The sequence below is a fragment of the Anabrus simplex genome, chromosome 9 (genome assembly GCF_040414725.1).
Source record: "Anabrus simplex isolate iqAnaSimp1 chromosome 9, ASM4041472v1, whole genome shotgun sequence".
NCBI lineage: Eukaryota > Metazoa > Arthropoda > Insecta > Orthoptera > Tettigoniidae > Anabrus > Anabrus simplex.
Window position 1 is genome coordinate 164,134,750 of NC_090273.1, and position 15,324 is coordinate 164,150,073.

The 15,324-nt window shown below is 38.5% G+C and overlaps 2 protein-coding genes across 3 annotated transcripts in view; one reads left to right on the forward strand and one right to left on the reverse strand.

Moving 5' to 3' along the window:
* The window catches only part of LOC136881170 (KIF-binding protein), a 160,198-nt gene that overhangs the window by 87,924 nt on the left and 56,950 nt on the right, over window positions 1-15,324 (reverse strand). For both annotated transcript variants that reach the window (XR_011018695.1, XM_067153832.2), the window contains exon 3: window positions 14,697-14,937. Coding sequence is in view for 1 of the 2 variants with exons in the window: in XM_067153832.2 (XP_067009933.1) it covers window positions 14,697-14,937 (241 nt within the window). In the remaining variant the exon portion in view is untranslated. The remainder of the gene's footprint in view (window positions 1-14,696; window positions 14,938-15,324) is intronic.
* Window positions 1,809-4,789, forward strand: LOC137502172 (uncharacterized). Its single transcript, XM_068229188.1, has 4 exons — window positions 1,809-1,944; window positions 2,046-2,177; window positions 3,434-3,645; window positions 3,735-4,789. The coding sequence occupies exons 1-4, from the start codon at window positions 1,875-1,877 to the stop codon at window positions 3,801-3,803; spliced, it is 483 nt and encodes a 160-aa protein (XP_068085289.1). The 5' UTR covers window positions 1,809-1,874; the 3' UTR covers window positions 3,804-4,789.

Sequence of the window (15,324 nt, forward strand, 5' to 3'; positions counted from 1 at the left end):
TGGAATTGCCTATTACTGTTTAGGTCCTAATGCAAGACTAGAATTTTACGTTTTCGTGTTAAAATACCAAAAAACGCAGTCGTTTTATTTGCGCACGTTACATTTTAAATGGTTGGTATAATTTCAAACTCGTACTGACATGTGCAGCGAGCGCGCTTTCCAGATGACCTCAAGGTCACGAATAACCGTAATTTCTGAAGTTTTTATATTTCTTTTATCTTTCCAATTTGATTGGATTTGTGACGCGTAGAATTGAATATAATGCATTCGAGAACTTTTAAGAATCGATACTTATATTCGAAACCATGTTTTCGAGTTCAACATAACCTTTAAAAGTCGACGTAGGCCTAATTTGCGCGGTACGAGATTTCCGGAACCGGAGACCAAATTACAATGAAAGATTAAGAAATGAACGGATTTCGCATTCATTTTGGGTGCTTTCGTATCTAATGTGCTTTATTTTATTAGATGAGAGAATTAATAACTATAGTCCTCTCCGTGTAAGGACGTACACTAAGGGTGCAACCTTACCCTTTCTCCCCTGTAATATTAAGGTATTGGTTTATAGTGACTTTTCTTGCTGTTGGGTCTTTTTCAGTGTCGGTAACCATACAGTTTAGGGACCCTACTTGCCGATACGACGTCTTACTGTTACCGTTAATCTGGCACGTTGGCAACGTTCAGTCACTGTTCTAGCGTGAATTGTGTGTTGCCACCGCATTGCCTCTAAAGTCACTAGCGATACATTTGCGAGAATATTTAAAGCATATTTTCTTTTTCTGTGGGATTGTAAATCTATTTGGCTAATACCAGGTAAGCAGAATTGTGGCATGTTCGGATAATGCATTTAATAACATAGTTTGTGTGAAATGATGAGCACATCATTTTATTAATTACGTTCCTATTTCGTCCCATACTTATACGAACAGAATTCGATTGGGATGTCTAAGAAGGAAGAAAAATCTGCAAAAACTCCTCCGAAAAGGAAACCAAGGTTACGTCCTTTACAAGCTTCAGGTCAAGAAATGCTTGTACATTGCTACGAGCAATTGAAACAGGAAGACGACGAAGAAGGTATCAGTCGTAGTGATACGAAGCTAATGGCAAGAGTTTCATTATTAACTGGGGTAAGTGTTCGTTTTTATCTTGTTTCTATGATAAGTTTCTGGCATAATGACAATCAGTTGAAAAGGAGCAGTATTTCATTCTGAACCTAACCTAACCTAACCTAACCTGATCATGTAGGCCTAGGCCTATACCGGTACCATGTCTTGTGTCGACTTCGATACGGTTCGTAGACTTAACCTTTGTGTATTCATGTTGACTTATGGTATATGTGTATGTAATATATTTCTGTGTGTGTATTCTTACAGTGTAGTTTCGGTTTAGTCCGAAAAGTAATAGGAAATTTCAAGAAGGGAGTTGAATTTTCTACACCAGGTAAACGCCGAAAGCGTGAACATCCAGTGACCGGCATAGACAGTTTTTCTAAGGAAGCGATAGCAAGGTTTATTTATGATAAATTACATAAAGGTAAGGTGACTTCATAAGGAATCTATTGCAACATTATTTATAGAAATTGGCACGCAGGTGAGATAAGCTCCCAGAAATGTTTTGTGCATGTATTGTCATACAGCTCTTTTGAGTCCCTTGTAACTCTCTTTTTTCTTCCCACAGGAGAAGTCGTAACTGTAAGAAAGGTTTTCGACCACATGAAAGCAAATTATGACACTTATTTGTACAAGGGCTCCGAAACATCATTAAGAAGAATTTTGAAGGCCATGGGGTTTGTGTGGAGTAAAGGTGATCCCTATGCGTATGTTAGAGAAAATGAAGACATTTGTTTTAAGAGATCCTGTTTTCTGAGGGAATACATGCGTAATAAGGACAGTGAGAAACCAAAACCTGTTGTTTTCTTGGATGAGACTTGGATTTTTATGAATGGTGAATATATATGTTATATATTACATTTTATATTTAAAAAATCTTGGAATAATTTATCTTCATCAGGTGTCTTTGGTTTCAATTGTGCATTTGTCTTTCAGGGTCACCCACATACTCCTGGAATAAACCACACAAATCTGGACATGATGTTCAAGGAGTAATTCGTCGACCTGTGTCTGAGGGAGGAAGACTGGTTATTGTTCATGCTGGAACGAAGGATGGCTTTGTACCTGGTATGTTCTTAATTTATTTTACTTCATTTTATTGTAGTGAGGTGATCTCTCTTTACATAGTTATGAGGGTATTTAGGGTTTGTAGTACGGATGCAGGGGGGGGCACATAAGTCTCTGATAAGACCCCAACTTAAGTACAGTTCCTGTGTATGAGACCCTCACTGGGATTACTTGGTTTGAGAATTGGAAAAGTTCAAAAGACAGAAGCACGATTTGTTGTGGGTGATTTCTGACAAAAGAGTAGCGTTACAAAAATTTTGTCGGGTTTGGGCTGGGAAGACTTGGGTGAAAGGAGACAAGTTGCTGGACTAAGTGGTATATTCCGAGCTGTCGGTGGATAGGTGGTGTGGAATGACATTGGTAGACGAATACGTTTCAGTGGTATTTTAAAAGTAGGTAAGATCACAGTACAGTGCTAAAGTTGATGAAAAGTGGGGCAAATATTTGTTTTTTTTTAAGAAGGGAGTTAGGGATTGGAATAATTTACCAAGGGAGATGTTCAATAAATTTCCAAATTCTTTGCAATTATTGAAGAAAATACTAGGCCTATCCCTGAAACTACATCTTCTGTCCTAAGTGCAGATCAGTGGTGACTGATTGATTGAAATTGACTGGCACTAGGTCGGAAGTGGCATTATAACTTACCGCTCATTGAGCTCTGTACGTGGTTTTTGATTTTGACTTCTCCACTGTTATTAAAAAGACTTGCAGGTATTCACTTTAGGCCAATGATTAACCTTAGAGAGGTATTTCAATCAAAACTTACTCAGTGTATTTTCATATAATATTACTGGATATTTGTATCAGTAAATTACTTGTATTGTAGGCCTATTTATTATGTTTATTCTGCATTCGACAATCTCCACCTGAATCAGTGCTTGATACCTGACTGTTGAACACCTTCCAAGCTTCTTATTTCTTACTGCCTGATATAGGTTCAGTGTTCGCAGCAATTACATTTGTTCTAAGGTATTGAAATGGGTGTTTATACTTATATCTTTTATGCAAGTGATCGTGGACTTCTAATCCAGATATAGGCCTACTAATGGAGATACATTCATGAGAGATGTTACGATAAAGTAGTGTAAGTAGTAATTAATTGACTTCATCATCAGGTGACTTTGCTACACAGTAGTTGGTTTTACTTAAAATCAGACAGCTTTTTGTATCATTCAACAGAAATCACATTTTTTATTAATAGGCCTATACTTTTTTTAGAACAAATAACTTCATACTAAAACTTAAAATTCTTACAGGTGCTGATTTGATATTTGCTACAAACTTGAAGAGAAATCAGGATTACCATGGTGCTATGAACAGTGAGAAATTTCAGATGTGGGTGAAGACGCAATTAATCGTAGGATTAAGAAATATAGGACCCTGTGTTATTGTAATGGATAATGCACCATATCACTGTAAGCTTGTTGAGCATCAACCAACAACGAAATGGAGGAAGGATCAATTAGTGGTAATTATACTTAATTGAATATTTCCTTCTACTGAATGATGTTTAATGATGTTACAGAAATTAATTTTTATTTTTCCTTTAATTTACAGTCATGGTTAAGAAGGCCAGCGCCTCGACCGTTTGAGCCACTCAGCCAGGTGTGGAGGCTAGAGAGCTGAGTTTAAGTAATTGTCGAACATCAACTAGTTATAAAGATACTGATTGATTAAACTAATACAGTAATTAGAATAACCTAATTGACTACCTACTTACAACCTAGGTACTTTGGAATTGTGTTCTATCTTTTTAACACTGCAAATAAATCCATGTATTGTTTAAAACTCCCTGTAAGAAGAGGACAGTGGATGCGAATAGGTATTATTTTCAAATGAGCTGAGCTCGAGAGTCCATTATAGCATACGATTTTTTCAGTGTACCATGACTCTGTATGTATTGCTTCAGAGGAAGTTCGGCTCCCCGCCAATGTCCAGTGTACCGATAATGAACCATGTGTGTGTTGTGTCTCACTGATCCATGACTGCGTACGATTCTTTCAGTGTGCCATGATTCACTGTGGCTCACTGCAGCGAAAGCTCGACTCCCCGCCAGTGTCCAGTGTGCCTATAAGGAGCCGTGTGTGTCGTGTGGCTCACTGAGCCGTGATTGTGCATGATTTGTGTGCCATGAGCTTGCCGTTCCTGTGAATCGATTCACTCGGACACTGAATGAATCGATACACTGCTTCGAATCAAGCACTCAGTAGCCTACACTAGTAGAGGTACATAGTACATTACCATTAAGATAGATAGCATTGCAAAGTAATTTGTCTTTACCATAATAACAATAATAATAATAATAATAATAATCGTATGGCCTCAGCTACCATGTGCAGACATTTCAAGTTGACGCCATCTGGCTGTCTGCTCGTCAATTTTGACGTTCCGTTATACTCTAGGCCCACTAGATGGCAGACCGAGTAAACCGAAACTCTCTTGGGCGTCTGTGGCTGAGATTTAATGAATTTTGTCGGGTAAACACCAAATGCGTCACCAGAGATCTTTTACATGCCGACATCGTACGACATGAAGTGTCGAATGGACTTTTTTCTGCCCTTCAAAAATCCGACTACCTCTGCCGGGTTTGAACCCGCTATATTGGGATTCGGAGGCCGTCACTCTACCACTGATCCACAGAGGCAGCTGTCTTTACCATGAAATACATCGTCGTCGTACATGACTGAATTACTATCAATATATCTTAGAGAAACTGTAATGTACATGAAACCGAAATTGAGTTAATTTCCACGATACATTCTTCCTATATAAAGGAGACCATGTAGCTTATCCACCTTCATTTCAGCCACATAAATATTCAGCAAAAATTGCAAAATCACATTAAAGGACAAATACAATTTTTTAAGTAGAAATAGTCTGGAACATAGATTAGTGAGGTTGGACATCCTGCGCGTCATCATTCAGGAGTCGCTGTTGAACATACTGTACTTGTCAAAACTAGTAAGTTTCTATTTTACACAATAATAGTGAAATGTTGATGAAGACGACATACACCCAGCCCCCGTGCCAGAGAAATTAACCAACGGTGGTTCAAATTCCCCACCCTGTCGAGAATCAAACCCACACCCTGTGACCAAAGGCCAGCACGCTAACCATTTAGCCATGGGGCCAGACAATAATAGTGAAAAAGCATGTTCACTGCAGCTATTGTTGACAGGATATTTCTTCTCTTTAAAGAACAATGAGTACCACGAATTAATATCCTGTTTTGTTGATTCCTGTAAACTTTGTATGTACGGTTTTGGTTCGCCAGTTCCTAGCGTATCTACTGAATGAAAACTTTGTAGACCAATGGATTCAGTTTTATGTTTATTGCCTTCAGTCGTCACGACAGTTTTTTCAATGACAACAGTCGCTCAATTACAAATCCTGTCAAACCTAACCTAACCCTGCGACAATCAGTGGTTTTCGATGGATCACTACCTAACCGGTCATTATAATTTGTTTTCGGTGGATCACAACCAAACCTGTCCCTATCAGTGGTTTTCGGAAGAATACAGTGGTTTTGTCACAAGTCAATACAGACTCTTGAATCAATGTGTGAAAATGGGAAAGTGTAGAAAACCCTCTTCAGGAATGCCAATCTCTAAGTCCATAGTCTTTTCAGCGTTGTCACACAGCTGAAATTCACTTTAGAAGTAATTGTAAAAAGTCGTATATAGGCTCTACAGATACATAGTACATTACCAATTCCATCTCGATTGCTATGATACGCACACTGCATAGCGGTTTTGCTCTATAGATAAATCATATTATAGTGAAAAAAAATTTGTTTAAAAAAAAAAATCTGTCTGGCATGAAGGTCCAGAAGGAAAATACTTTCATTGAATTCTTATTTATGTGCTCACCACCCTAGTAGGTTTAAATAAACCTTATAAATACGTTGTAAGACCCATTCTCGAATATGGATCTGCATGTTGGTTTAATAAATTCCCTAGAGAAAGTTCAAAGAAGAGCGATGCGTTTCGTAACTGGGAATAGAAGGAATACCATTAATTGGGAAAGTCTTGAATCTAGAAGAACTAGAGCTCGCCTGTGTGGTCTTTATAAGAGCTATACGGGAAGGGCTGCTTGGAGTTGTATTAGGAATAGGTTATAACCTCCCTCATTGTATCACTATTTGCAGCGATAGCCAGGAAGCGTTAAAAGCACTATGTGCAGTTAAAACAACATCAAAAATGGTATGGGAATGCCAAAGGATGTTAGATCAGCTGTGTGAATTTAGCTCAGTTACCCTATTACGGGTCCCTGGGCACACAGGTATCAGTGGAAATGAAGAAGCTGACAAACTAGCGAAACAAGGCTCAAAAGGTCCTTTTATAGGACCAGAGCCCTTCCTGGGAGTGTCACTCCGAAGCGTGAAACTGGTAATATCCCAGTGGACAAACCAGTCTCACTTAAGACATTTGGAAGAGGTTAACTATAGCAAGGCAGGCACGTGAACTTATCAAAGGGCCTAGCCAAAGTTATAAAAAGGTCCTGATAAATTTGAATAGGACCAGAATGCGAATGGTAGTTGGACTGTTGACAGGCCACAATACCTTACAGAGACACCTACACATCATGAAAATCAGTCAGGATCCGATGTGTAGAAGATGCGGTAGGGAGGAGGAGACCTCCGCGCATGTGTTATGTCAGTGTGAGGCTCTTGCAAGCACTAGACATCGATACCTTGGCTCACATTTCGTGAGCCTGGAAGACATCAGGAATGCCAACATCCGGGCACTGGTATCCTTTATAGGAGCACTAGGTCTGGACTAGGCAAACCCGTTTAAGGGACACAAAGGGTCTTCACAGACCTACGTGTGGAGCCCTGCGAAGGCAGGGTTCACCCATTCTTTATCTATCTATCTATCTAACCTCCCTCATACTTATCGAGAAATTATCATAAGCATAAAATTAGGGCCAGAAACCAGCATACGGATGTATTGGAAATAATTAAATTGTGTATGAAACTGTACATGATGCTGGATTTAGAATGACTAGTAGTATTTCTTGTAATATTTTTTTCCATGGAATTCCTTTTTGTACTTGAGTTGTTGTAGTTGTTGGGTAGTATGATTTAACTTTATTATCACTTGTAGTGTTAAGCTAGTAGTAAGTTCAATCTATAGTATTGTAATTTGTAGTGTTAAGTACTGGAAATACTTAAGTTGTGTGTGAATATGTATATAATGACACTGGATTTAGAAAGTTTAATTAGTAGTATTTCTTGCTTGTTGTAATGTTGTTGTTGTTGTAGGGTAATTACGGTTTAACTTCACTTTATTATCACTTATAATGTTAAGCTAGTAGTAAGGTCAACCTATAATATTGTAAGCCAAATTGTTAAGCACTGTAAATACTTAAGTTGTGTGTGAATTTGTATATGATGTTGCTCGATTTAGAATATTAAACTAGCAGTAATTCTTGTTATATTTTCCTTCCATATATCTGCTTCTTGTACTCTTGTTGTTTGTTTGTTTGTTTGTTTCTTTGTTGTAGTTGGGTAATTATGTTAACTTTATTATCACATTACTGTAAGTGACCGTTGCCACCGGGGTATTTCCCATTTGCAATTTATTAATAATAATAATAATAATAATGAGTGACAGAGGTTTAACGTAATTTGGAAGGAATGTTTTGCGTATGATAAATGAGTACCAGTTAACTATTGGGGGCAAAGGCGGTCATGCGTTGAGCTAACCACTCCACCCCACCCCACCAAGTGCCAACGTCATGGATAGTGGAAGCCTTCACCTTCCCCCTTTCCAATGGCTTTCATGGTTTGTACGGAGATGACTTTGCTTTTTGCTTTTTAAATATTAGTATTCATGTTTATTATGTTTGTTTATTCATACCCCTGCTTTGTAATTCAGTGACCATGGAATGGCTCTAAATGTTGTAAATTATATTTATATTTACTTGTATTTATTTCCTTTTTCCTTATTGCACACGTTTGTTGTTGTTATTGTTATTACTACTACATATCGCTTAACATGTAAATAAACTAATATTTAATGCAGTAAATAATGCTTATCTCTTCGGATTCATTTCTTCGTTGCGTATTCGTTTTGCTATGACAACATGACTTCTTTATGATATAAATAAATATAAAATAAAAGTATTTCTTCCCAAACATATTTGTTATACGTGCACCAATCAGAGAACCAACTAGGGAAGTACCTCTTACTAAGGTGCATAATGTTTTTGCATACATGTATAATTGAAGAATTGAAGATCCATATACAGGTAAGTGGGTCGCCCATGTGGTAGGCCTATTACGCGTCATAGGAAACTGAGTGAACTGGCTGTGCAGTTTGATCACATTGCTGTTAGCTTGGTTTCAGGAGATGGTGATGTATTCGAACCCCACAGTTGGCAGGTCTGAAGTTTTTTTTTTGCCCGTCATTTTCATTTCAGGCTAGTGCTGTGTCTGTACGCTTATTTACATCTTAAATCCTAGCCCTCTTTCCTATCCAATTCTTGCATCACAACCTGTCTTCATGTGATTTAAGCCAATATATATGTAAAAATCTGGTAATGTTGTAAGCTTGAGATACACCAACTTGTAAGCTGAAAATATGTTTAAAATGCCAAATGCCGAAAACCGTAAAAGTTCTTAGTGGGATGTAAAGCTGTTAGCATTATTATTAAAAGGAAGGACATATGTCTTATGTGGTAAGTCCTTGAACTTGCAGAAACCGCAATGAATTATTCAATCTATATTCCCTCCCCCCTTTCTTTAAGAATGCAGTTATAGTAATGCATACATCAGAATCAGAATAAAGGCAGGAAATGTTTAACATTATTTTAAGCGAGTGAAGGAGAGAATGTATGACTAGCTCATGTTGGCGGATTCGAGTTCGGCGGTATTTGAAAGTGCTCAAATACTCCAGCCTCATGTCTAGATCTACTGGTACATAAAGAACTCTTGCGGGACGAAATACTGGCACCTCGGTGTATGTGAAAACGATAGAAGTAGATAGTAGAACTAATATTCAATTCTGCAGTGAGCTTGAAGCTGACCTAATTTCCGTTCACGTAGCTTGGCACATTAGTATTCCTATATGTTTCCTGATAACCGTGAAGATATAACCAGCCTGCAGGCTGAAAATATGCCCAATCTCTCTCCTTAGGCTACGGGTTACCGGTATTGAAGAGAGAAGGAAATGTTCGCGTAAAAGAAAGGGAAGTCATTGGACTTTCGAAAATCACACTGCAAAGACTTATTAAACAAATTGCATCGTTTAACACGCCCCTATTTTCAAGAATATGGTTATAGTACGCCTACTGCATATCAAAATAAAGACAGATATATGTAACATTAATTTGAGTGAGAAAGGGTGTTTATTTCCTAAATTTCTCATTGAGCGTGGAAACCGACTTAATGATGAATATCTTGATTTATTTCATCTTAACTTTTATCATTTACTAGGGTAGGGAAACATTTATTATCGGTGTTTACATTGAGGTTAGTTTGTTTGGTTATGTCTGGTGATTTTAATATGTAACCAGGCAGGTTGGCAGCAGTGATCAGCCATTACAAAATAGAGAAAAGAAGAGCATCGGGCGGCGATATTTACTTTCTGGGGTATTTCGTTACGTGGCTATTACTATACTTGTGGTCGATTGTCGTTTGGCTTGGCGTTACCGGTATTAGATTTTTCTAAGAGTTTGTCTAGCCTAATCAAAGTCGCTAAACTGAAAGAAGTTTTCACGGGAAACTGACGAAGATTCCCCTGTAAAACTGAATATAAAGTATCGAGATTTTGAACTCGCGTACCGGTAATTAATGCGGTTTCGTGGTCTAACATGGCCGCCTCTCATCCAGAGGCCCGGGTTCGATTGCGACCAGGTCAGGCAATTTTACCTGGATATAAGTCTGGTTCCAGGTCCACTCAGCCTACGTGATTACCTTTAATTGTGGAGCTATCTAATGGTGAGATGGCGATCCCGATCTACAGAGCTAGGAATATCGGCCGAGAGGATTCGTCGCACTGACCATGCGCACCTCGTAATCTGGAGTCCTTCGGGCTGAGCAGCGGTCGTTTGGCAGGCAAAGTCCCACTGGGGCTGTAGTTTGGTTTGGTTTAGGAGTTTTGTAAGATTATAATTATACATATTTCATTTTTGTGATGTTTAGCCAAACTGTTGATGGTTTTCATCCATTCCCGGATTTTCCGTTTTCCCGTATTGTACGTTTTATTTTCATGGTCCCTCGAAAAACGGAGAATGGTAAATTGGAAGATTTAATCTTGGATACAAGAGTCTATCGAGGCCCTGAATTGGAAACTGATCACTATCTATTAGTAGCACCTATTCGCCTGAGGCCTAGATGGTATAAAAGAAACAAACAAACACACAAGAAATTAAAACTTCTTACAAGGTTAACCTATTAAGTGACCTCAGTATAAAATGGCTGTACCAGACAGACACAGATGACACCAGTTAGTGACAACGTGGAAATGGAGTGGTCTAATTTGTGTTCAATTTTAAAGCAGTTTAATTTTGAGAGTTTGGGAGTTAAGAAAAAATGGCAAAGGAAAAAAGGTTTAAGAATCTGGGATGAAGAAATTGAAAAAGTTTTTTCAGACAAATGAAATGCTTATAAAAAAATGTTGTCACCTAGTAAATTAGAAGATAAAATAGAGTATCACCACAAGAGAGCAATAGCAAAAAGGGAAGTGTGGAAAAAAGACAGAAAGAGTTGGGAAAACTTTGTTTCACACCTGGAGACCGATATAACAAGACCGTAACCACAGACAAATAAAATACTCAAGAAACTGAATAATGATATAAAAGGAGACATACACATTAATACAATACCTCTAACAGAGTGGCTCATTTAATTTCGGAACCTTTGGAGAGGTTCAAATATTGAGCCATTTCTTCAGCCAACATTTCTTAACAAGTCTTCGGAAACCATTACACTCGAAGAACTGGAGCTAATACTAAGAAAACTTAGAAATGGAAAAGCTTCTGGAGAAGACTCAATAAATGCAGAACTATTCAAGTACTCCAGTGACATCTTGAAGCAAAGATTTCTCAAATTCAACAATTTAATTTGGAATCGCAACAGACCACCAGAGAATTGGCAAAAAGCTATAGTTATTCCTCTTCATAAGAAGGGCAGTGTAAAAGATTGTGGAAATTACAGAGGAATAAGTATACTCAACTCAGGTTACAAAATTTACTCTAATATTGTCAAAGAAAAATTATCCACGTATTATGAAAATGTGATTGGAAATGAACAACATGGATTTCGACAGGGACGCTCATGTGCTGATGCTTACTTTACCTTGAAAATCTTAGTAGAAAAATGCAGGGAATTTAACTTGGAAACTCACATAGAATTTGTTGATTTGACAGGAACAGACTTCTTAATATCTTAGCAGAAGATATTGTCCCACAACAGTTAACACATGTACAACCTTAGTGCAATAAAGTTAGGTAATCATCAGACTGAATGGGAACCGATCAGCAAAGGTGTGAGACAAGGTTGTGGACTTTCTCCTTTGTTGTTCATAATCTACATGAACAACATAATGCAGGAATGGAGGCATGAAAGGCATGGACCAATCCCAGTCAGAAGATCTCTCACACATCTAGATGCCATACTCTTTGCTAATAATGTTGCATTGGTAACATCATCAGAAGATGATCTTCAGTGGTCAGTATTTAATCTCCAAAAAGTCTCTTCAAAATTCAACATGATCATTTCACCAAAAAAGAGCAAAATAATGGCCTTTAAGGGGAAGGACCCTATCCCCAGTAAAATCTGTTTAGATAATAAAATTTTGGAGTCAACGAATTCAACTATCTGGGATACAATTTATCTTACCAAGGGGAAATTGATATCTATGCAAAAATAACCAAATTTACCAGAACAACAGGAATCATAGATCATATCATAAAGCCATCTCTTGTCCAAAAACACACTTGCTTACGTCTTGATAACACTTTAGCCAGAGCCACCCTTCGCTATGGCAGTGAGGCATGGACAATAAGAACTCAAGACATTTCCAGAATTACAGCATGTGAAATGACGTTCATGCGCAGAACAGCAGGCTATACAAAATGGGATCGTATAAGAAATGAAGATGTGCTTAAGGGACAGAATGTGAAACCAGTAATCAATTACATCTATGATTACCAGGAAAACTGGAAACGTCACGTTCAAAGGATGGAATATGGAAGACTACCAAAGGAGATCCTACGCTATCAACCAAGAGGACAGAGATCTATAGGACGTCCAGTGAAGCGATGGAGAGAAAATGCAAGACCGTAACAGGCCACGTGGCCCAATACTTGGAAAGATGATGATGACATAACCTCTCCTGACCAAATGCCAACTTCACCTTCCCGGGATGAATAAATCTGTTCCCACAGATGAGGCCCTGTCGACCGAGTCACGGCGGTATAACCATTACATCAATTACGGAGGAAATGCTGTAATTTCAGCTAGTCCATTAGCTGAGAGGTGGCAGCCCCACCAATGGTCTTACTTCCTTCAGGCTAGCAACCTGTCGGAAGGCGTTTGATTGCTTTCAAGTCTTGCAAAAGGAAAAATGCAAGACCGTAACGGGACACATGGCCCAATACTTGGAAGGAAGATGATGATGATGATGTTTGAAGAAATGCAAAAATCTTAACACGATATTAAATTTAAAACATGGTGTTAACTAACAACCTGTTAGTACATATTTAACAGCTGTTGATGAAACCAGACCTGAACAAGCCTATATATACATGATGGCAAAAACTTACTTATGGCAGCTACAGAATTTTTTCTTTTTGCATCAACAAGTGGTGTCTGTACACTTCACTGACCTTGTTAACAACACTGATTCTAAGCCCAGTGGCATCTTTTGAAACAAGAAAAAGGTTTTTAAAAAATTGGCTTACAATAATGTAGTAGAGTATCCAGACATTGGCAACCTTCAGGCCAAATCTTTGGAATGGTTCTGCAAGAGAGTTAGCCTCACTCCCAAGAATGAGACAGTTGATAATATCAACAGTAGGTGTTTACACCTCTTCTCAACGGAAGAAAGAACCTACCTGTCAACTGACAGTGATTCTGTCAATTACTGTATTGAGTTTCTCGATTCTCTGATTTCTCCTGGGATACCTCCAAATAAACTTACACTTAAGGTTGGTTCTCCCACCATGTGCCTCAGAAACCTGAATCACAGGGTAACTGAAATGAAATGGTGTATGGCTTTTAGTGCTGGAAGTGTCCGAGGACAAGTTGGGCTTGCCAGGTGCAGGTCTTTTGATTTGACGACCGTAGACGACCTGCCCGTCGTTATGAGGATGAAATGATGAAGATGACACATACACCCAGCCCCCATGCCAGCAAAATTAACCAATCATGATTAAAATTTCCGACCCTGCCGGGAATCAAACCCCGGACCCCAGTGACCAAAGGCCAGCACGCTAACCCTTTAGCCGTGGAGCCGAACTAGGGTAATTGAGAAAGCAGTAATAACAGGCACCGGTATAGGTAAAAGTATTTACATTCCTCGCATTCCAAAGGTGCCTTCGGACTACCCTATTCCTTGTAAGAGGACTCACTTCCCTGGGATGACAATCAACAAATCACAGAGCCAGAAAATCAAAACTGAACTACAGGAATTGAATAGACTTCACCCTACTTTTCCCATGGTCAGTTGTATGTAGGATGCTCAGACAACTCACACCCAATGATTTATGAGAAGGTGATCCACTCATTGGCAGTAGGGGCGAGGTTAGACTAACAGTCTACCTGAATTCACTCAGTGATCCAGATCAATACAGGTCAGGATGAATTAAAATAACCTGAGTGCATGAATGTGCCTACGAACAAAACATGTGTGCTGGCTCAAAATGAACACAAATCTATACTAATAAACAAAGATGTAGCAATGTTTAAAATAAGAATGCTCAAGAATTATTGATGCACTTCCAAACACCCCAGAAAACTAACACAGAACCTTATCGCCACAAAATTTATAGAAAAATCAGACATTCGAAACTCTCAAAACCGAGGCCCAGAAACAAAACCACGTAAATACACCAGTGTAAGCATTTTCTTTTCACCCAATAGGAAACACACTTTCCTGAGCAATGATCTATATATAGTTTTCATGGGTTTGAAGTTTCATTAAAGTCCAAATTACCTTTCAACACCAAACTCCCAGAAGGTGTTGTGTAAATTTTTTGAGATATTAAGGATGTAATGAGACATAATTGATCAATAAAATAATTTATTTTGGTCCTTTCATTTCAAGATGTGGTAGACCTGCTTCACCTGTTTATTAGTAAACACAGTCAACTCCACTGGTAATATGCAATTACCATTCCGCTCTCTAAGACTAATTGCGATTTGTGCTTGCAGTATTGCTAGTTTGCAGATAATTAAACAGACAGATTAGATCTCCAGTAATGACCAACTTTCCTAGTATACTACGAACGCCACTGTACTCCAAGCTATCTACAAAATATAACATGAAATTAAGAAAAATCACAAATGATTACCTTTCTTCATCATCTTCAAAAAACACCAAGTACTTGTACAACTGGCTCAAATCTTGGACAATCTGAACATAATCAGATGCATGGTTGTCTAGCGTGTAGTACTGCTTTGCCTTATTCAGCCACTCCTGCGCACTGAGAAACACCTTCCTAGCATCGTCGTAAGTTAGGCAGTATTGGTCGGTGATTTGATCTTCATAGCTTGATAACTCCAAGGTCGTAAACCACAGATGGCTCACCTCATCTGTAACAAACAAAATAAACACAACAGAACATTGACATATTCACTGTAGCATGAGCTTCTTCTGTCTTCGAATCCATTTTAAGAAAGTATCCACTTAAACATCTACCGCAAGTGTACATCAGCATCGTTCACGACGACACTGTACTCTAAATAAACTTTCAACGCATTACATCCTGTTCAGGCAGCGACTGATTCTCATATCTGAGTATTCATATTTCTCCTACGATTCTTCCAATCCTTGAATTGAGGCATGCAGGTGCCTTTGACGGCTAAGGATACCAATCCTGGCATGAAACATACGACTACATTGGTTGGTGGAGGTTGTGGTCTTCCTGTCTAGGATGTTCCAACAGCAGCTGCAGTAGTTGTGCTGCAATGATATACCAT